Consider the following 22298-nt stretch of genomic DNA (forward strand, 5'->3'; position numbering starts at 1 on the left):
GCTAGATTGAAACATTCGGCTTGTGGTTAGCGGGAAGATAAAATAATCCAAAGAATTTGCCTTGTCTCACTTATCAACTTGAATTGTTTGCAAAACAAGCTTTAAAGGTGTCTATGGCTTACCTACTGAATTCCCTTCTCCTTTACATTAATCATATCGGATAACTACTTTTCTGGCAAGTTTACTAATCTTGTCTGATTTTATTTAAAGATCTATGCTCTCAGTTTGTAAGCTCGTACAATAACTGAAGTTTTATACAACAAAAACAAAAATAGCTGGAAAAACTCAGCAGGTCTGATAGCATCTGCAGAGAGGAATACAGTTAACGTTTCGAGTCCATATGATTCTTCATCAGAACTAAAAAATATAGAAATGTGGTGAAATATAAACTGGTTGAGGGGAGTGGGACAGGTGGAGCTGGATAGAGGGCCAGTGATAGATGGAAGCTTTTTTGCTGTTAGCTGGAGTTTTGTAATGGATTCACTTTATATCAGGTTATGCTATATTGTACTGATGTAATATATGTGTTTTGTTGATGAAAACAAAGATTTCTAGGTAAGTCATACAGTGTGAGAGAAATGACTTATAGAGAGTTCAACCCAATAATGTACAGTCAAAACACATTTCATGGGCTAAAGCAAGATCCCTGTTTTCCCAGAAAGGAAACTATGCTAAGTGTGATTGTTCAATGTTTTATAATGTACTTATTGATTTCAAAAATTAACCTTATCTCTTATTTTGTGTTTGTGATTCTTGTTGTAAGGGTTAGGAGTGCTTTACATTGCTGTGCTGATTCTCACAGAGAGACTACACCAATCAAGCCTGGAGGAGTAGGGTGATTAATGAAGGAGTACCATGCCTTAGAGTTAACAAAGGACCAGATTTTTTAAACACTGACCCTTCCGAAAAGAATCCAAGTTCTATGTATTCGGTAACGACAAGTGAACTAAATGTCCAAGCAATCTCTGATGTACCAAAGGTAGTGATCTCATCATTGAATTCAAGAATTGTTTGATGTATCTGTAAATTGTGCAACAATTTTGGAAGTTTGACAAGCCTCTACTTATTAAAAAAGCCAGATTTCATGATCCTTAGTTGAATATAACTCTTTTCTCCATGTAATACTGAACCACAGGGCAATTGTAAGAGTTACATTCAGCCAGGGAGATCCATAAGAATTTGTAATGCAGAAGGACGCCATGCAAATTCACTTTACTGGAGGAACTAATCTTTGATTCTCTGTCCTCTCCTAGTGCCCTGAATTTTCCTCTACTTTAAATATTTCTTCCATATTCCTTTTAGAAAAATCCAATGTTGTCTGCCTCAACAACTCTCTGGTGAAGCATTCCATTTTCTTACAATCTGAGTAAAGAAGTTTCTATTTACCGTTCATTCCTTTTCAATTACAGTTTGAAACTAATGATCTCCTGTCCCTGGCTCCAGAGCTAGAGTAAATAGTTTATCCTTTTTTACACTTGCAAAATATTTTACAAATCTATATTAAATCCCTTCTTAGCTTTCACTGCTCCATTGGAAATATTTCCCATACCTTCACACCCTCCTCATAACAATGGATCAGAATGTGCTGTCAAAACTATAGCTAGGCTAATGACATTGCTGTTATTTATGGGTAAATAACATAGCAACTGCAAACAAATGACAGATGTGTGGTTAAATGCCAAAAGTGGCTGTCCCAAGTTGCACCTCCTCGCTGTTAGCTTCCCTACAAATGTAGCTCATCCTTAGTCTGACTTCCAGAAACCTTTTGTGTTTGTCTGTTGGAACTTTAGTCTTGTCATTACAAGTTGAGTAAATACTCATTTGGCACTGTGATAAATGTCACTGAATGCAAATACGCCTCTCTGATACCAAAAATTAACTTTATCAAGTGTGGAGTTTCATTCCTTCAGGTTTTAAACTTTTCAGGGATAATTTAAATAGATCAATTTTTTCTTTGTTAATTTTGCTTTCTGTTTTTGCTCTCTCTCTTAATCCAATATTTTTGCCCTAAAGAGATACCCTTCACTTATTTCCCTTTCTGTGCCCGACATTGAATTCACCTCCTTTAATTTTCCTTTCTCAGTCTTTCCAATTTTTATTTTGCAATTCTCCTTTATGATTAATTAAGGAGATACACTGTTGGTTGTCCTGTTCACTCAGGTCCCAGATGCTCTGTTTCCCTTACTATGGTTTTATCAGCTCACACTTTCAGCAACTTTGAAGGCAATATTTCTCTATAATGGCTACAGTTGTTTGTGTGCCCTGTTATAATTGTATTTTTTTTAGGTATTTGGGGATCATACAAGTGCAGCAGGAACAGAGCTCTATCCTATTTCAAACTGTAAAATTTTAATTCAAGCATTTCAATGTTAAGATAATAGACAAATATGTCCAGAAATAGCGATTAGTTTGGAGGAAGAAGCAAGCTGGCTTCCTCAGAAGAACATAATTATAGGCTTAATTCTACAACCCCACATTTCTAAAACCTTCAAGACCCTATGGGCTGGATTTTTGAAGTGGGTCAGGAAGCTGACACCTAGATAAATTTCGGGTCCCAAACCTGTGCCTGAACTGAGTGACTCAATGTTCAAATGCAAATAGTCTAATTGGCCAGGAGCCTAACTCAGAGCCCAATTAGAGATGCCAAATACCTCCAGGAAGCAGGAGCTGCCTGTCTCGTGCCAATAAAGAAGTACAGGAAACTGGCCTTGGACACCGAACCTCACAGTTCAGCCAGGCGAGTTTATCTCTTAAATATCATTTCAACGCAAACGGAAAAAAACTTTTTATTAGCCCTGAAGCAACCCCAACAGCTGGACAGTAACGTGTGCCAGAATGTTCAGGATCACCAAAATTAGATTTCAAAATTGGTTGCCCACATGCCCCACCCCTTTAAGTTCCTAAAGGAGCTTAAAGGCCCATTAATTGGCAGTGTGCAGTTTGACCTTTCCTTCCTCCCCCACCCCAGTTAATTCTTTGAAAATTTGGAATTGTCCTGGGAATTCTATGACAACATCCAGGACTACAATTTTCAAATCACATCCACACTGAGTTCTGATCCAGTGGTCCTTTGAAAATCTGGCCCAATGGTTTTGAGAATTGGGCTACAAAATTATCTCTGATCTATATTCCTTTTGAGCATGACTCTCCACTAAGAGCATAGGAATGCAGAATTACCCTTTGCATGTAGTAACAACTTGATTTATGTTGAGAGTTTGGAGGTATCTGGGCAAATCATTTTCTGTACTACTTCAGATTGCCTGCATATGATGAAATAAGAACCCTGACCACTGACCTGTTTGACAAAAGCTGTTTAACCAGATCCAGATTCAGTAAATCACACTCAAGGCTTTCGGAAGGTCGACAGTAGTGTGGAGTTTTAACTGTGTCTTTACTATTATAGAGGAATCAGTGAATCTCTTGAACAGTGCCACTATTTTTTTCCCTAGGTATATAATTTCCTCTTTCATTTATAATTTCCTCCTGGTGCCATGAAAGCAAGCAATAGCCAAAAAAATTGACTGCTTACAATTCAAATAGCATCTAGAGTCACTGAGCATCAGTTATGTAATCCCACTCTGACATGCCTAGATCTCCTCATTGACTGCAAATCTGATCATTCATCCAAGGCTTGTATATCCTTACACAAGCATACAATCCTCTCTTTCCTGTCCTTCGCCCTCTTTCAATACCAGAGGAACTGGTGAGGCCTGCGAAAGTCAGTCTTGCACAATCTATCACACTTGTGGTTGAACAATTTATTAAAATCTAGTTCAGCCATAATAATATGGATCTCATTTTAAATAAAACATCAATATTTGGCTTCTCCTTAGTAGTTTCCTAGATTGGGGTTTCAGCAGTTCAACAATAACTACTTAATGCTGTATTGGAAAGTGCAGAGCTAACAGTCTACATCTGTCTAACTTGGTGGTACAATTACATGTATTCCAAATATCTGATCTTGTGCTCCCAAATTTATTGCTAGACATCTCTAGCCTTCATCTTATATTTCATGGAATGGCTTATCAGTAGTAATTTATCATTCATACGCTACAAACCTTTGGATAAAGTTGCATCCAGGATGATTCAACTCCATATTTATCTGTTTCAGGAAAGAAAATTCAAAAAAGATGCAAGGCTGTATTCTTCTGGAAATACAATGCAGGCTCATGTAACAGGTTGCAGTAACCAAAACACCGATCTAGACTGTGAACAAAGGACATATAAAAAATATTATAGTCATCAAGGTAGGTGTATGCTAAGGTGATAAATTGAATTAAGCTATAACTGAAGTAAACCTTACAATGAATAAAACTTTAACCAGTGATAAGGCCGCTTAAGAGCTTATACCTCTGCCACACTATGTTAATATTACATTTACATAGCTCTTCCTTAAGGCTTTTCCCTGCCTGGTAGATGCTTTGTAAATACAAAACTGAAAAAAAGAAAGCTTTTTATTAAGATCTTCCATCTCACTGAGGAGACTTCAAGTCAATCCACATGCAGCAACCTGCTTTGAAAATTCTGCTGACATTTTGACAACTGTAACAAATTTTACCACAGCGGTTGAGACAATCCACAACATTCCACAGAAATCACCAGCATTCTGAATAAAACAAGCTACAATTTCATACAAGAAAAAGTCAATTTGCCCTATCTCCCTATCCAGATCCTCCTCCTTTGTTAAAAATTATTCAGTTCTTCTTTGGGCCAGACCCTATCAAAATTTAATTGAAATCCATCCATTAGTTTTTCAGATATACTGTTCAGAGACAAACAGACTAATGGGCAAAAACATAACCTCCATCCACTTTCAGTGGTGGAGGTAATTAAAAAACCCTGCCTCTTCAGTGGGTGCAGTTTTGTCCCATAGGCTCTTGTCCCAAATGAGGGTTTACACTGTCTATGAAGCAATCTGGAATAACCTAACCCATGTTGATTTTATTTTCTATGAATATTGCCTTTATTACTACATTGTAACATATGCATCTGGTACAATGATGATGTTTAGCAAGAACCCCATTTACGCCATAATATTTACTGTCAGCTGTTTAGGCATAGGTATGCAAACACTCTGGAATATTCTGGTTCCTTTGCCCTTGGGAAATGAAAATGTGTGTAGAATTAAATTTCACAGCACAAGCTTGGCTCAGTAGTAGTGCTCTTATTTGAATCAAATGATTGCCCCACTGTGCAACCTGAACACATAATTTGGGTTACGACTTCAGTGTAGCGCTGAGGGAGTACATTACCAATTGAGAAATTAAACCGAGGCCTTCTCTGCTTGTTCAGGGGATGTAAAAGATTCCATGGTACTATTCCAGATATCCCATCTCTACACTGTACCTCAGGCAGTGTAATTTAAACAGGTGGTCATCTATTTCATTGTTGTTTGTGGAAATTTACTGTGTTCAAATGAACTGCTGTGACTGCCATCAGCCCAAAAGTGACTACAAAATTGCAATTAATTAAATGTGAAAGATATTAATGAAAGTTCTCTTTTCCCTTCACTTATTTACTTCATGAATAAATGAAATAATTTGCAGAAGAATGCGCAGTGTAGTTTGTTGGAAAAGTCAGGTGGCCAGCTTGACTGAACTTTAAATGTTATCAACCACTAGAAGCAGTAGATCATCAATTGTAAAAGCTATCACAACAATTTGTATGATATAAGATTTCTTTTTATAGTGTTTGTGGGACTCACCAATTCAGGCAACAGCTGCTGTGTGAATGTCCTACTGCAGACCTTGTTTATGACTCCAGACTACAAAGTCTTACTTTTGAAGTAAGTCCTGGTTTTGCTGACATTGTTTTTTCTGTCTTATTACTTATGCTAATTTACAATATAATTTAGCCTAATAGATTTTGCCACACATATACACACACACATGCACATACACATACATACACACACACATACACATACATACACACACACATACACATACATACACGCACACACATATACATATATATCACACACAGCTAAACTAATTTTAGATTCATTTTATTGGTATCTATATTATTCATTGAAAGGAATCCAGGCTGAATTTCACCTTATTGAAGATATTATACTCAGCTGTACAGAACTTTTGGTCAGAATCCATCTAGAGTATTGGATTCAATTTAGGGCACTGAACCGTAACACAACAATTTGTATTTGTATAGCACCTTTAATGTAGTAAAGGGTCTCAAGATCTTTCATATTACAAAACTTGATATTGAGCCACATAAGGAGATATTAAGGCAGATGACCAAACACTTAGGCAGGATTTTCCCCTCGGCGATTTGGGGGCGGGGCCCGCTCGCTGATGGGAAAATGACGTGGGATGACATTGGGAGGAATCCCGGCGTCATCCCGGGTCATTTAAATGTTTAGGAAGGCGGGCGGACAGCGAAATCAGCTGTCCGCCCGCCGACCTGTCAATGGCCAATTGAGGCCATTGACAGGCTATTTAAAGTCATTAAAGACCTGCCCGTCCAAACTTAAGGTTGGCGGGCAGGCCAGGAGCTCCAGCGTGCTCCAGATTATTGATGAAACTTCATCCGCTGGCGGGATGAAGTTTCATGTCCGTATTTTAAAAAATTAATAAAGTTGATGTGGTCTTTATTAACATGTCTCATCTTGTGTGACATTGTCACATGAGGGGGACATGTTAATTTTTTAATTTTTGTACTTATAAAGTTTTTTGGACTGTTACTGGTCTCCCTGAGACAGCGCTTTGTCCCAGGGAGCGCCCGAAAGAGCCCAATTTGACAGATGGGGAATTCCCCCCCCCCCCCCAACTCCCCGCACAGGAAGCGCATAGCGCTTCCTGTTGGGGATGCTGCTGGATGTGCCTTAATTGGCCCGCCCACTCAAAATGGCGGCGGGCCCCATTTCAGTGGTGGGGGTCGGCTGCCTGCCTGCTGCCAAGCCAGTGGGGACCGCCCGCCATTCAAGGGCAAGATTCTGCCCTTAGTCAAAGAGGTAGGTTTTAAGGAGCGTCTTAAAGGGTGAAAGATAGGCAGCAAAGTTTTAGGGAGAGAATTCCTAGGGCCTTGGCAGCTGCAGGCATGGTGCAGTAATTAAAGTCAGGAATGCTCAAAAGGCCAGAATTAGAGGAATGCAGATATCTCATAAGGTTGTTGTTACGTTATACAGTATAACGCTTTCTTCGGATCTGATCGATATTAGTGGAATCAAAGGAGACAACTGATTATAAATATTATCTTATTATATTTACACAACTACAAGCAATAATCTCACGTCCTTCTGCCCATCGGAGACCCCACGGCAACGGCTGGTTGAGAGATATCCTCATGTTGCTAGGCACTGGTCGCGAACCCAGTCCATAGGTGAAGTCTGAATTTGAGTGGAACCTTTATAGTATGGTATAAACAAAGGACTTATCTTGTTTTCTACAATCTTTCTCAAGTTAGTCATAGCCACCTGGTGTTTGCGAGTATTAGACTGATTATACTATATTAACCCATGAGTATCATTCTGAGACTGTGGCAATCCACAGGTTCCCACAGTTGTGGGGCTGGAGGGGATTGCACAGATTAGGAGGGGCAAGGACATGAGGGAATTAAAAATAAGGATGAGAATTTTGAAATCAAAACATTGCTTAACCTTCAACCAATGTAGACCAGTGAGCACATGGCTGATAGGTGAACAGGACTTGGTGTAGCTTAGGACATGGGCAGCAGAGTTTTGGATGACCTCAAGTTTACAGAGGGCAGAAAGTAGGAAACCAACCAGGAGTGCATTGAATAGTCAAGTCTAGAGGTAACAAACACATGGGTAAAGATTTCAACGCAGATGAGTTGAGATGTGGCGATGTTACGGTGGTAAAAAGGGGCAGTCTTAGTGATGATGCAAATATGCGGTCAGAAGCATTTCATGATTAAATATGACACCAAGGTTGTGAACAGTCTGGTTCAGCATTGAGCAGTTGTCAGGAAGAGGGATAGAGTCAGTATAGGGAGCAAAGTATGGACTGGGGTTCGAAGATGATGGTTTCAGCTTCCTAAAATTTAATTGGTGGAACTTTCTGTTCATCAAACAATCTGCTAGTTTAGCAACAGTGGAGGAACCGAGAGAGACATGGTGATTGTTAAATGGATCAAAGCCAGATTGTGAAGTACAAAACAAGACACAGATCTTTTTCCTTGTTGGTAAGTTTACTCACATGATGCAATGTCACAGATCTCTGTTTTTTAACTCTCAACCCAGAGTCCCAGCTGACTATCTTCAAACTTTTGAACAACTAATAAAAAATAAACCAAGTAACAAAGCTAATAATCAAGTTACCAGCCCTTTAAAGGGACACTGTAACAAAAAGACAAATTAATATGTCATTTCCGGGGCTAATAACTCACTGCAACCCACTGGGCGGGGAAGGGCTCAAGCCTACCAGCAGACACCATGTGCTCCCTCTCTTGGACACCCATGTGCGAAAGAAGCTGCGGAATAGGGTCAGGTCTAATGACCCCCTCCTCAGCCCACCCTCTGAACCTGTTAATGGCTACCTCGGTCAGGCCCAGGAGCAGACCTATGAGGAGGTCATTGTACCCGCTACATAGTGGCTGGCCAAAGATCAGGAGCGAGGGCTGAAGTACAAACAGAACTTGGGGAGCAGCCACCCTCAAAAAGTGGAACATGGGCTGCAACCCCACACATCCTGTGTAGACATGAAACACAGACTCTTTGAGGCCACAGAAAGTACAGGTGGTCTGGGAGTCCGCCTCTTAACTTTCTATTGCATAGGACTGCTGCATGCAGCACCCTCCATATCAAATCCCTGATGATAAAAGGGAGGACTCCAGCATAGGGAGCACCCACCAGGGGCCCTGCCACCTCTGGATGACAAAAGATGGCACTTCCAACAGTGCAGCTCTCCCTCAGTACCGCGCTAGAGTGTCAGTGTTGATATTTACTCGAACACACAATCTTCTGACTCGGAAGCAAAAGTGCTACCAACTGAGCCACAGTTGACATCACCTGACTCTGTTTATAAGCTCTTTTAATTACCAATTAAAGAAACCATATCATATTAAATGAAAATAATGTTCCTGGATCCTATGATACACTCCAGCCCCTGTGGTACCTTTTATTCGCCTTCTGAAACCAATAATCAAAATGTAAACTAATTATCTCATTAATGGGGCACTGTAACAAAAGACATACTTTTCAAAGGAAGCTTAATAACTTCCAGGACCGATGATGCACTCCAGCCTCTGTGATACCCTGACTCTCTTTATGTTCTTTCATGGAATGCAGGCATCACTAGCAAGGCCACCATCTCTTGCCTGTTCCTAATTGCCCTTGAACAGAGTGGCATGCTCAAGAATTGCAGAGGGCAGGTAAGAGTCAACCACAATGCTGTGCGTTTGGAGTCACATTTCTGCCAGACCGGGTACAGATGGCAGATTTCCTTTTCTACAGGACATTGGTGAACCAGATGGAATTTACAACAATCGATGATAGTTTCATGGTCACCAATACTGAGACTGGCTTTTAATTCCAGATTTATTAAATTCAGCACTGCCTTGGTAGGACTTGAACCCATGATCCCAAAGCATTAGCCAGGGCCTCTGGATTACTTGTCCAACACCATTATTACAAATGAACTACTAAACAAATTAATGAGTTAACAGTTCCTTAAAGGGGCACTGTAATAAAAACAAAACTTAATCACTGTCTTTATACACTTGAGTAACCAATAAGAATAAACTAATTAACAAATTAACTAACAAACAAGCTAAAAGCCCCTTAAAGGGGCACTGTAACAAAAAGACAAAACTTTAACTTAATTTGCTAAGTTTGTTTTAATGTACCCATGGCTGGTGAAGCACTCCAGCCCTTGCAGTGCCCACTGGTCACAGAAGGCCTGAAGTGTAATAGTAGATACTCTGTGCTCCCTAGCCAGGGATATTCGGGCACCAATATAGCCATAGAAGAGGGGCAGACAGTTGGGCCAAATGACCCCTTCAACTGCCAGCTGTTATCACTTGGCCACCATCTTCATGTGAAAGCAGAGATGATGAGAAACACATCCGCAAGATTCAAACATGCACGGGGAAACCTTAATGCATTTCAAATCCAGCACCTTAATCACTCGGCCATCGCCACAGGGTAATTTTATGCAGTGAATTGAACCCACATTCATACGATTCTGAGGTAAGATTAGTACCCACTGAGCCACAGCTGGCTGCTTCTAAATTCATGATAGAATTTGAACCCCAGTTCACAGAGATTTAGCCTGGGCATCTGGGTTCCTAGTCTAGTGACATTATCACTATGCCACCACTTCCCCAGCTGACTCTCTTTGTAACTCTTTTAGAGTTAAAACAATTATACTAAATTAACAAATTTAGGAGAAATCAAGCACAGCCCCTAATTCAGGTCAGCTGTAAAACTAAGGACAAAGTTTAAAGGAAACTTACAAACTTTAAACCAAAATGTGATTAAGGGGGTCAATAAAACACCCCAGTCCCCATGGTGCCCACCGAGCACGGAAGGCCTCGAGATTGCCGGCAGACACCGCGTGCTCCCTCTCCAAGGACACCCGGCCGCGAACGTAGCCGCAGAAGAGGGACAAACAATCGGGCGGGACTCCCCCGTTGATCGCCCGCTGCCTGGACCTGTTAATGGCCAACTTGGCCAGGCCCTGGAGCAGGTTCACGAGGGGGTCCTCCTCCTTCCCAACCCCGTTCCGCACCAGGTGACTCTCTATGTGCTCTCAGTCCATAACTAAACAATGCCCATCACCTGTGTATCTTTAACAATATAATCAACCAACCATTAAAGTAGAGCTGGGTATCGTCAGCATATTGTGAAACGCGATACTGTGTTTGCTGATGATGTTACCAAAGGGCAGCATGTCGATGAGAAACAGAAGAGCTGTAAGGATAGATTCCTTAGGGATGTAAAGGTGTGGGAACATGAAGAAAAGCCATTTCAAGTGACCCTCTGGTTACTGTTAGATAAGAAGGGAAGCACGTGAGAACAGTCCCACCCAGCTGGACAGTAGTGGAGAGGCCTTGGAGGACGATGGTATGGTCACCTGTGTTAAAGGCTGCAGATGGCTCGAGAAGAATGAGGAGGGAAAGTTTACCCTCGTCACAAGGATGTCATTTGTGACTTTGATAAAAGTAGGTTCTGTATTGTAGCAGAGATTCAAACATGAAGTTCCAGGAAAGATGGGCATGGGTTTGGGAGCTTACAGCGTGTTCAGTGATTTCAGAGAGGAGTGGAAGGTTAGATTTCGATTGGTAGTTTGCAAGGGCAATGGGTAAAGAGTTAGCTTTTGAGGAGAATAAATGATGACAGCAGATTTAAAGGCGAGAGGGACAACACCTGAAAACAGAGTCGTTAACAATATTGGCTAACATTGGGGCTAGGAAAGGAAGTTGGGTGGTCAGAAACTTAATTGGAACAGGCCAGGGGAACAGGAGGTGGGTCTCATGGGCAAGGTGAGCTCAGAGTGAATAAGAGGAGAGAAAGGAAAGAAACTGGAGAAAAATGTGAATTCAGGACAAAAGCAGGGGGAGCTATAGAGAAAGTTAGTCTTGGTGGGCTTGTGGAAGGGAGGAAAGCCACAGAGGCAGATCTTATGCACTCAATCTTAGGGACAAAATAGGTTTATGAGCTTCTTGCATTTGTTGTTGGAGGTGAGTGTCAGGGGAGAGGGTTTTAACAAGATGGTTTGCAGTTGAGAAAGGAAGCCGGGGTTACCTTTGCAATCTAGGATAGACCTGGAATATTAAGCAGCAATGACAGATGGGAGCAGAATGAAAGAGTGCTTTATGTGATCCAGCGATGAATATCTAAATCAGTTGTCCACCATGTTCGTTCAATGTCCCTTGCCCTTAAGTGAGTGAAGATGAGTGCTATGTGAGGGAATGGCCAAGGTGATAGAAGGTAGTGCTCTTAATGGGACAGGGCAACAAAAGATGGTGAGGGTATTGTTGACCAAGTCAGTAGCTGCAGGATTGTGTTCAACAGAGGGCCAGAAACCAGACAGTTGGGATGTTGAAAGTGTAATTTTTAGCGAATTATGGGGAGTCTTTTTTCCCCCCAAGAGCAGATACAACAGCAACTTTTATTTATATAGCATCTTTAACATCATGAAACATTCCAGGGTGCTTCACAGGAGTATTATCAGAAAAAGTATGACATCAAGCCACATGAGGAGATATTAGTCTGGGGGAAATGAAAACAATGGCTTCAGTCTTTTCAGTATTTAATTGGAGGAAATTTCTGCACATCCACTACTCGATGTCAGATAAGTAGTTTGATAATTCAGCAACAGTGGAGAGCCAAGGAAGGCCGTGGTGAGGTAGAGCTGGGTGTTGTCAGTGTGCATGTGAAAACTAACCCTATCCCATGGAGCAGCATGTAGAAAAGAAATAGGAGGAGGTCAAGGGTAGACTCCTGGGGGCTACCAGAGGTAAATGTGTGGGTACAGCAAGAGAAGCCATTACAAGTGAATCTCTGGCTCTGATGAGAGTGATAAAAATGGAACTAGGTGAGAATAGTTCCACTCAGCTGGATGATAGTGGAGAGGTGTTGGAGGATGATGGTGTGCTCAACTGTGCCAAAGGTTGCAGACAGGTCAAGAAGGACGAGGAGGGAAAGTTTACCTTTGTCACAATACGTAGGATGTCATTTGTGATTTTGATAAGAACTGTTTCAGAACTGTGACAGGGGCAGAAACCTGATTCAAACATGGAATTTTAAGAAAGATGGAAATGTGTTTGGGAAGCAACAAAATGTTCAAGGGCTTTGAAGAGGAAAGGGAGGTTTGAGATGGCATGGTAGTTTGCAGTGACAGTGAGGTCAAGTGTTGGATTTTTGATAGGGTGACCTAGACATAGATGAGTTAGACCTGCTGAGTTTTTGCAGCATTTTTTGTTTCTACATCAATTATTATTATTATTATTATTATTTATGATCTAGACCTAGACATTGGTGTACAGGTCACAATTTCAAAGTTTACGCATGATTCAAAATTTGGAAGCATTGTGAACTGTGAGAAGGACAGTGCAGAACTTCAATAGGACATAGACAAGTTGGTGAATGGATGGACAGATAACAAGTGAGGTTCAATCCAGAGAAACGTGAAGTGATTTATTTTGGTAGAAAGAACACAGAGACAATATAAAATAAAAGTTACAACTCCAAAGTGGGTGCAGGAGCAGAGGGACCTGGGGGTATATGTTCATAAGCCATTGAAGGTGGCAGGACAGGTTGAGAGAGTGGTTAACAAAGTATACAGTATCCTGGGTTTTGTTAATAGGGGCATACAGTGCAAGAATAAGGAGGCTATGTTGAGCTTGCATAAGTCACTAGTTTGGTTTCAGCTAGAGAATTGTGTGCATGTTCTAGGCGCTGCACTTTAGGAAGAATGTAAAGGTATTAGAGAGGGCACAGAAAAGATTCATGAGAATGGTTTCAGGGATGACGAACTTCAATTACGAAGATAGATTGGAGAAGTTGTTTTCCTTAGAGAAAAGAAGGCTGAGAGGAGATATGATAGTAGTATTCAAAATCATGAAGGGTCTGGACAGAGTAGATAGGGAGAAACTGTTCCCAATTGTGAAAGGATCGAGAACCAGAGGGCACAGTTTTGAAATAATTGGTAAGAGAAGCAAAAGTGAAATGAGGAAAAGCTTTTCCATGCAATGAGTGGTCAGGGTCTGGAATGCACAGCCTGAGAGTGTGGCGGAGGCAGGTTCAATTGAAGCATTCAAAAGGGAATTAGACTGTTACCTGAAAGGGAAGAATATGCAGCATTACGGGGAGAAAGCGAGGGAATGGTATTAAATAAGTGGCTCATTCAGAGCTGGTGCAGACACGAGGGACCAAATGGCTTCCTTCTGCATCATAACAATTCTGTAATTCTAGGTTATGACAGCAGATGTGAAATACACATCTGAAGGGAGAGAACCATTAACAATATCAGCTAACAAGAAGGCCAGGAGAGGAAGTTTGTGATCAGCTATTTAATGGGTATAGGGTCAAGACAGAAGGAAGTAGGCTGGATACAGGGAAGAGGATGTGCACGGAGAGTGATAAAAGGAAGTGATTAGAGGTGGCCTTAATGGTGATTGCTATGATGGGAGTATCGCGGGCTTGTGAAATGCATTGACCTTGGAGTGTGTGCAACCTGCATTCTTCAGAGTGATACCAGAATTTAGGAGGTGACATTATGAAGTTAGGCTGTATGAACCTGGTTTGTAATCCCTTCATTCTTAATCTAATTGAGGGATGAAAAATGATAAATGGGTTCAATGGGTAGATATAGAAAAACTATTTCCTCTGGTGGGACAGATCCAGAACAAGAGGATATCATTTTAGAAATTAAATCTTAAAATCAGGAAGCACTTTTTTTTTTAAATCAGAGGCTCGTGAAAATTTTAAACTCTCCCAAAAAGCTAAGAATACTGAGTCAAGTTAAACTTTCAAGACTGAAATTGATCAACTTTTATGAGGAGTATCAAGGGATTCAGTACAAAGGCAGGTAAATGGAGTTGAGGTACATTTCAGCCATCAATGGAGAGTTTGCTGATATCTTTGTCTATTGTGCATTACTTGTAGGTCACATTGATGCTGGTTTCAGAAATATATATTAATGATAAACTTGATTGTCAACTGAGGCAACATGCTGTGGTTTTACCAGTTGCTGGGCAGCAGTGGCACCTACTGGCATTAAAAAATAATACTAGAGATTTCACGTCAGTTTCTAATTCACTTCTGCCTTAGAGATTTTGAATCATAGATCATGATAAAAATTCATCTGTATGATTCCATAATTTAAAAAACATATTAAAATGAATCTGATGTTTAATTTTATGCTCAAATTATGTTCACTACTTGTTTGAATCAACAATTATTTAATAAATGGAAGGGAATAATCTAATATGTTGAATACTGTAGTGAGATACAAAGAGTTCCCACAATTGTTTAGTTGGCAAACATGCCATCTAATACAGACTAGCAATGTCCAATATGTAATTTCTAGGTTCTGCAGTAGCCAAGCTCAGTCAGGTTATAGTAAAGGCACTACACTCAGATTCCTTGACCTAGGGAGGAAAAAAGCAAGCAAGTCTAAATTCATTATTGACGTGGTTATTTATGTGGATGTTGGTTGGCTGAAGGATCATGGTTGGCTGAAGGATCATGCTCAACTGTGATGCATGTCATGGCCAACATCTGGGCTCAAACAAGAAAGACCGGTTGGGCGCAGAGCTAGAGGGCAGCTAGCACCTGTGCAACTGTACCATGGCATGATTCAAGACCTTTGAGAACAGGAGGTAATTAGAGAGGGAAATAAATTGATTGGTAGGATGGAGTTTACACTCTCAATCCATTACATACTGTGTTCCATAATCACACTGCGTCATTGAGTACAGCAGAAGAGAAACAAAGCACATCCGCAAAGGGAAGAAAAATAAATTGAAAAGACTAATTACCTATGGTTGCTGGTGGCACTTGGGTAGTATTTAGTAAAGTTGTAAAGTGACTGATAAGGATCTTCATCTTGTTTATTCATGATGCAAAGAAACTGAGTATAAAGGAAATTAAAATTTTAAGTGACAGAAACTATTTACTGTAAAATATTTCGAGACCTAAAGGGCCAAATTTCTTTGTGATCGCTCCGAGTTACACTTTATGACCTGACTGAAAGTGCTGACACAAAGCAGGCCATGGCTGAGTTGAATCATACACTTTTCACCAAAGATGCTGTGGTCTCTCAGTTTTATTTTAGATGCTCCCGTTCCTTACATTGAACACGATCCATTGTTTTGCATTTAGGGGTATACATTTCTTTTGTTCTCTTGCTATAGGTGTCAACAGAAAGGCATTCTGATAAAAGCCAGTTACCACATCCCATACCAGCTTAACAAAGTGTTCAAGAACCTCAATTCCAGGACCCAAAGAACTGTGTCACCTGATAATTTTATTCAGTGCTTGATGTTAAACCATATTAATGGTAAGTATACTACCAGTTTCAGTTTGGATATTTAGCTTGACTTTACCTCTTGAACAAGGAGTGTGCAAAAATATTCTTTCTTGGGATGTGGCTGCCACTGATAAGGCCAGCATTTGTTGGCCACCCCTAATTTCCCTTGAACTGAGTGACTTGCTAGGTCATTTCAAAGTCAACCATATTGGTGTGGATCTACAGTCACATGTAGGTCAGTCCAGCTCAGATGGCAGATTTCCTTCCCTAAAGGACATGAGTGAACCAGATGGGTTTTTACAACAATCAGTGGTAGTTTCATGGCATCATTAACTGAAACTATTCTAGATTTATTAATTGAATTTAAACTCCACCAGCTGCTATGGTGGGATCTGAACCCCTGCCCTGAGAATATTAGCCTGGGTCTCTGGATCACTAGTCCAGTGACATTACCACTAAGCCACTATCTTCCCTGAAAATCTGATGGGGTCAGTTTAGAATATGAAAATAAATGAGATAATTCAGGTTCATCAGTTAATACCCGTAATAATGTTATGTTTGGAATAATGTCTGAAGCACACTGCTATACTAATATGTTGTGTGGAGGCATCTAAGGGCAAGATAATGCTGTCCAGACTCCCACCTCCTCCACCCCCATTACTCCTCACCCCAGCTCTCAAACACACAATTCTCCATCTGCCAAATTTCTAATCTCAGCCTATCATCTCTGTTCATTAACAACTTGCATTTCAATAGTGACTTCAATGTAGCACAAAGTCTCAAGGCACTTCATAGGGATTTTATAAACCAAAATATGAAACTGACCCACTTAACAAGATATTAGGTCAGATGACCAAAAATTTGGTCAAAGAGTTAGGTTTTACGAAGGGTCATAAAGAAGCGAGATTTTTAACCTTTGATTACGTCCCTTGGCACATTATTCTCCAGTTTGAGAGTCAGGCAAACCTCACCCTGGAAAGGTCTCTGAGAATTCCACATTTACTTGTTTTCTGATTTTCTATCCATCTTAAGAAAACCCAATTCCTTGCCAATGGGTCAACTGGGATTCGGGAGACCCTGTGAGAAATCATGGCCTGAAACTATGTGCTAATTTTCACTGCTCATTGAACTCATGCACAACCAAACCATCACCATCCTCGTTCATGCATTTGGCTGGCGTGGAACATCATATACTCACTGAACATAATTTATATGTTCTGAGTCTGCTCCCAGGCTGCCACTGTGTCTAACCATTTTTTAACATAAGAGAATGGAGAACTTGGAAGCTGTAGCAAATGAACAATAGCCTTTTGTATCTTATATAGCAATTTAGATATCTACAGATTACCTTTAATGCAATGTATTCATATGTTTAAGTAGTTCTATATGGTATTGTTTACTGAGGTTATAAACATTAAAGAGAAAATTTGGCATAATATAATCTGTATCAGGAAGTGAGTTTAAAAACCTTAACAAATAGCATGTATATAACATATACCGCTTTGGACAACACACTGTACTCCCCTTCTAAATTATGTTATGAAACTACTAAGCAAGACATCAGTATTCAAAGAAAGGGCTTAACTAAAGCTGTCTAACTATACCCAAAACAAAAACAGAATTACCTGGAAAAACTCAGCAGGTCTGGCAGCATCGGCGGAGAAGAAAAGAGTTGACGTTTCGAGTCCTCATACCCAATCTGCTTTACAGAGAAGACAGAAAATTCTGGTTTAATTATTTGTTCGTGGGATGTGGGCATCACTGGCTAGGCCAGCATTTATTGTCCATCCCTAATAACCCTTGTTCAGAGGACATTTAAGAGTCAACCATATCACACATAGGCCAGGCAATTTCTTCCCCTAAAGGGGCATTAGTGAACTGGATGGCTTTTAATGATAATCAGCAATGGTTTCATGATCATCATCAGACTTTTAATTCCATGGTGGGATTTGAACCTGGGTCCTGAGAGGATTATCTTGGGTCTCTGGGATACTAGTCCAGTGACAATACCACTTTCCCGCCACCACCTCCTCCAGCCTTATTGCTAGGTTAAAATCTTAATGAGTGTATTAATTTTTATAAGATATAGTAATTTTCATAGGGTCCAGTCATATTTGTGCAATGAATGCGTAGTATTCCCAAATGTGTAAATTGTTTTATTTCTGCATTTATTTTATAGTGGAGATTCAGCTGGACGCTGAAGAGCTCTTTCGTTCCCTCTTTCTTCTGTTACTAGATCAGTTGAAGGAGACAGATTTTGTAAGTATAGGAAAAAAAATCCTTTCTTTTCTTTTCTTCCATGGGATATGGGTGTCACTGGAAAGGCCAGCATTTGTTGGCCATCCCTAATTGGCCTTAAACTGAGTGGCGATTTCAGAGGGCAGTTGAGAGTCAACCACATTGCTATGGCCCTGGTGTCACATGTAGGTCAGACAAGGTCAGGATGGCAGGTTTCCTTCCCTAAAGAGCATTGGTGAACCAGATGAGTTTTTATGACAATCGATGATAGCTTCATGGTCACCATTGCTGACTCTAGCTTTATATTCTAGATTCATTAACTTAATTCAAAATCCACCAGCTGCCACAGTGGGATTTGAACCTATGTCCCAGAGCATTAGCCTGGTTCTCTGGATTACTTGTCTATTCCTATTATATATTACTAGCCTCTTTACTATTCTTCTATCATATCACAGGCCTGTATAAAGTTGCAATCTTGAACGTGTTGTGAATTTATACTATGTTGTAGGGGCTGATCAAATAAAACAAATCTGAAGATGTTCATAGTTTTTCTTTCCAAAGTTTCCTCCGCTGTGGTAAAAAGACATGATCTTACTAGAGTGCTGTTCCACAAGTCATAGACAGTCCACCAATATATCATCCAAATGGCATTCTTCATGAGTGACCATCATTAAATTACTTAAGTTATGCTGGAAGTGGAGAAGGGCGGGAGTGCCAACTATGGCAAATGTCCTTTTCTAGTGGGTTTCACTCCATAGTGATTGGAGTAGAAGCCTAAAGGTTTTCTTTATCTGTCAAGGCCTCTTAACAGAGGGTCAATACCCTTCTGTTCAAATTAATATTTTATTAGATAATGTTGCAAGCAATGATTCCTTGCAAAGAGATGGCACATTCTCAAGTTTGTGAAACTGATTTGCAAATTCAGGATTTACCACGCTAGCAGATTCATGCAGAAATCCTGAAGTTGATGTTTCTCATTCACAGCTCTGCTACAGGCTGTGCCATGGCACCCACCCACTCCTTCCCCCAACACCAATTCCCATCGCCTTCCCACAAACCCCCCACCCCCAATACCTCCTACAGCCAGAAATTTGTGAAATGAGTTGATATGATAAGAGCTTCCAGTTTCCTGCTCTCATATCACTGTTGGAAACCCAGTAAGAAATTAAGCCTTGTTCAGTGAGATGTAACTAGAGGCCAGATCTTCCGATGCCAACAGCGGCGATTATTGAGACATTCGTTGCTGGTCTGCACCAGGACCCATCAGAAGCCTTGACCTGCTCAGTGTCAGAGGCTTGGGTCTACTTATGCGATGCCCTAGTATCGTGCTGCTGTTAATTTCTGATGGAGATCAACCCGTTCCCTACTCCAGCCCCCCCACCCCCACCCCCCACCTCCATAGCTTGCTCACTTTTAAAACTTAACTGAACATGGCAGCTAATGTCATAAAAAGGGGAGTGACCTCTCTGTTGATCCTCTTTGCCACTGTTCTCTGTGGGTGGCTGTGTTGAGAGATTGCTGCTGCAGCCAGAATAGGAAGACCTGGCTGCAAAGATGGAAAAAGGTAGGGTTGTAATTACCTTCACAGTCAGTGGCGATCACCCCAGAATTGCTGCTGAATGGAAGATCTGGCCCTAGATGTTTAATGGTGATCAAGGTATGAACTATTGTTGAAAAGCTGATGTGGCTCTGGAAAACTAATTTTATATTTGTGGAATGCTTTAAGTTTCTCTGTTATAGTTCATTACTAAATTTTTTTAAAGTAGATTTTAAAAAATGATTAATGACAAAAATTAAAACTTGATCATGATATTTCAGCTTCTTTATTAATCCATGTGTAAAGCCCAATATTCATTAGGCTGGGATTTTCCAGCGCCCCCCCCCCCCCCCAAACAAGTGGGACCGGAAGATCTTGCCAATGGGAGGGGCTGGAAAATCCTATCCTTCATGTAAATTAAAAAAAAAGTGATTTGGTTTTAGTGCTTTTTATCCCCTGATTTGCTGTCTATAAGAACTATTTAATGTGATTGGCTGCTTGGGTAACTTGATGACATCACAGGCTCAGTGGTGGAAACTCCCATTAAAGAACGCTACCGTCAATTGCCTAGCAAGAGAGTTGAAGTTCTCACCACATAGATTGTGAGATCTCTCAGGGTAGCTTTCTTCGAGATCCATGGGGATTGCTGTCACTTTACCACTGTCTACAAATTCCGGGCCATGGCACCAAGTTTGTACCAGTGCTGGGAGAGAAGAAATACATTAATACTCTTCTATGTTTTATATTTGTTTCTCTACAGATCAAATATGTTAATGATCTCCATATGGTAATCACTGAGGAATGTAATAGGTGTTTAAAATGCCAACATGAATTCATGCAGATTGGAAACATGCTGACTATTCCTCTTTCGCTTTACAACCCTTCATCAAGGGAATGTTACAAGAGTATAGTAAGTGTTATTTTTCAAATCCCATTTGGATTAAAGATGACATGTTTGAGTAATAAATCTTTAATAGTCTCTGATGCATTCTCATTCATAAAAGTACATTTTTCTTCTTTATGGAGTTGGATGTGGATTTATTCTTGTGTGGAGCCGAACAGAGAACTCCTTCATGGTTCGATTTGATAACTAGAATTAGAACAAAATCCTAACCCCAGTTTTGACTGGTTTTTATTTAGCATGGCTTTTCTTAGCCTAGACAGTTTGGGAAGTTGTTCGATAACCAAGCTTCATGTCGCAAATGGGGGGAATTATCGATGGCTGAATTTGGCTGCTAATTTCTAAAAATTCTGAAATCTGGACTTTAGGAATGATCATATGGATCACAAAATCAGTATTTTGACAAAGTTAAGTATACTTTTGCAGATTTTCTGAAAAGCTAAACTGTGTAATGCCAATCATATTGCGGTAAAAACATCCAATTATATCAAAATGTGAATCCCTTCTCTTTAAATTATTAGCTTCTCAAAAAACAAAGAAATAGATTGTGGTTGAGTTTTAATAATCTTCACAGGCAAAATCACAGTATCTTTACAATGCAGAAGGAGGCCATTCGGCCCATTGAGTCTGCACCGGCTCTCTGATAAAGCATTCCACCTAGTCCCACTCCCCTGCCTTATCCCAGTAAACTTGCATGTCCTTTTCAGGTAGCAATCCAATTCCCTTTTGAATACCTCGATCGCACCTGCTTCCTCCACCCTTTCAGAAAGTTCGTTCCAGAGTCCAACCACCCTCTGGGTGAAAAAATTTTTCCTCACATCGAATTTACTCCTTTTGCCAATTATTTTGAACCTGTGCCCTCTAGTTCTTGAATTTCTCTTGAGTGGGAACAGTTTCTCACTATTTACCCTGTCCATATCCCTCAGGATCAAATTTTCCCTCAGCCTTTTCTCCAAGGAAAAGAGTCCCAACCTCTCCAATCTACAGTTCTTCATCCTGGGAATCATTCTTGGTGAATCAGATTTTTAATTTGTAACAGGTTGAAAGGTTATGGGGAGAGGGCGGGAAATTGGAGTTTAGGCTGAATTGAGATCAGCCATGATGGTATTGAATGGCGGGGTAGGCTCAAGGGACTGAATTGCCTACTCCTAGTTCTTATGTTCTTATGAATCTCCTCTGTACTCTCCGCAATGCCTTCACATCCTTCAAGTATGGCGTCCAGAACTGGACGCGGTACATCCAGTAGATAAACTGTGACTCAAAACAATAAAGTCCTTCATTTTTAACACAGATATCCACTTGCAGTTTGTTTTTCGGTTTGAAATTAACCTGTTGTTTCTGTATTCATGGGTAAAGTATGTACAATAAAAACAGAATCTCCTATTGGCAGAATTGCCTTGTGAAGGAGGCGTAAAATGGATGAGATTTGCCTTGTTTGCCACATAAATCAATGAACACCAGGAGGCAATAGGCAGAATACAAAAGGGAATCGTTGAATGAGATCTCACTGGGAATCTACTTCCTGCAGCACTTGGAGAGATTGTCTTGCTGGCTTGATGTTTTCCAGAGCATGCTGCGGTGTTGCTTCTTGTTGAACTTGAAAGGTTTCACACTCTGTCCTAGGATCAGCAGCTTCCTCCAAAGGGAATGCGGCTCTCCACAGCATGTC

General features: G+C 40.6%; 1 protein-coding gene across 5 annotated transcripts in view; it reads left to right on the forward strand.

The window, feature by feature from the left end:
- LOC121289171 (ubl carboxyl-terminal hydrolase 18-like) overlaps positions 1–22298 on the forward strand; it is a 52045-nt gene that overhangs the window by 8714 nt on the left and 21033 nt on the right. For 3 of the 5 annotated variants that reach the window (XR_005945495.1, XR_005945497.1, XM_041208346.1), the window contains exons 2-7: positions 803–979; positions 4112–4247; positions 5689–5785; positions 15838–15983; positions 18133–18212; positions 20489–20638. Coding sequence is in view for 1 of the 5 variants with exons in the window: in XM_041208346.1 (XP_041064280.1) it covers positions 803–979; positions 4112–4247; positions 5689–5785; positions 15838–15983; positions 18133–18212; positions 20489–20638 (786 nt within the window). In the remaining 4 variants the exon portion in view is untranslated. Of the gene's footprint in view, positions 1–763; positions 980–4111; positions 4248–5688; positions 5786–15837; positions 15984–18132; positions 18213–20488; positions 20639–22298 lie in introns of all 5 variants that reach the window. The other 2 variants (XR_005945498.1, XR_005945499.1) reach the window with 1 other exon arrangement.

The sequence above is a fragment of the Carcharodon carcharias genome, chromosome 2 (genome assembly GCF_017639515.1).
Source record: "Carcharodon carcharias isolate sCarCar2 chromosome 2, sCarCar2.pri, whole genome shotgun sequence".
Taxonomy (NCBI): Eukaryota; Metazoa; Chordata; class Chondrichthyes; order Lamniformes; family Lamnidae; genus Carcharodon; species Carcharodon carcharias.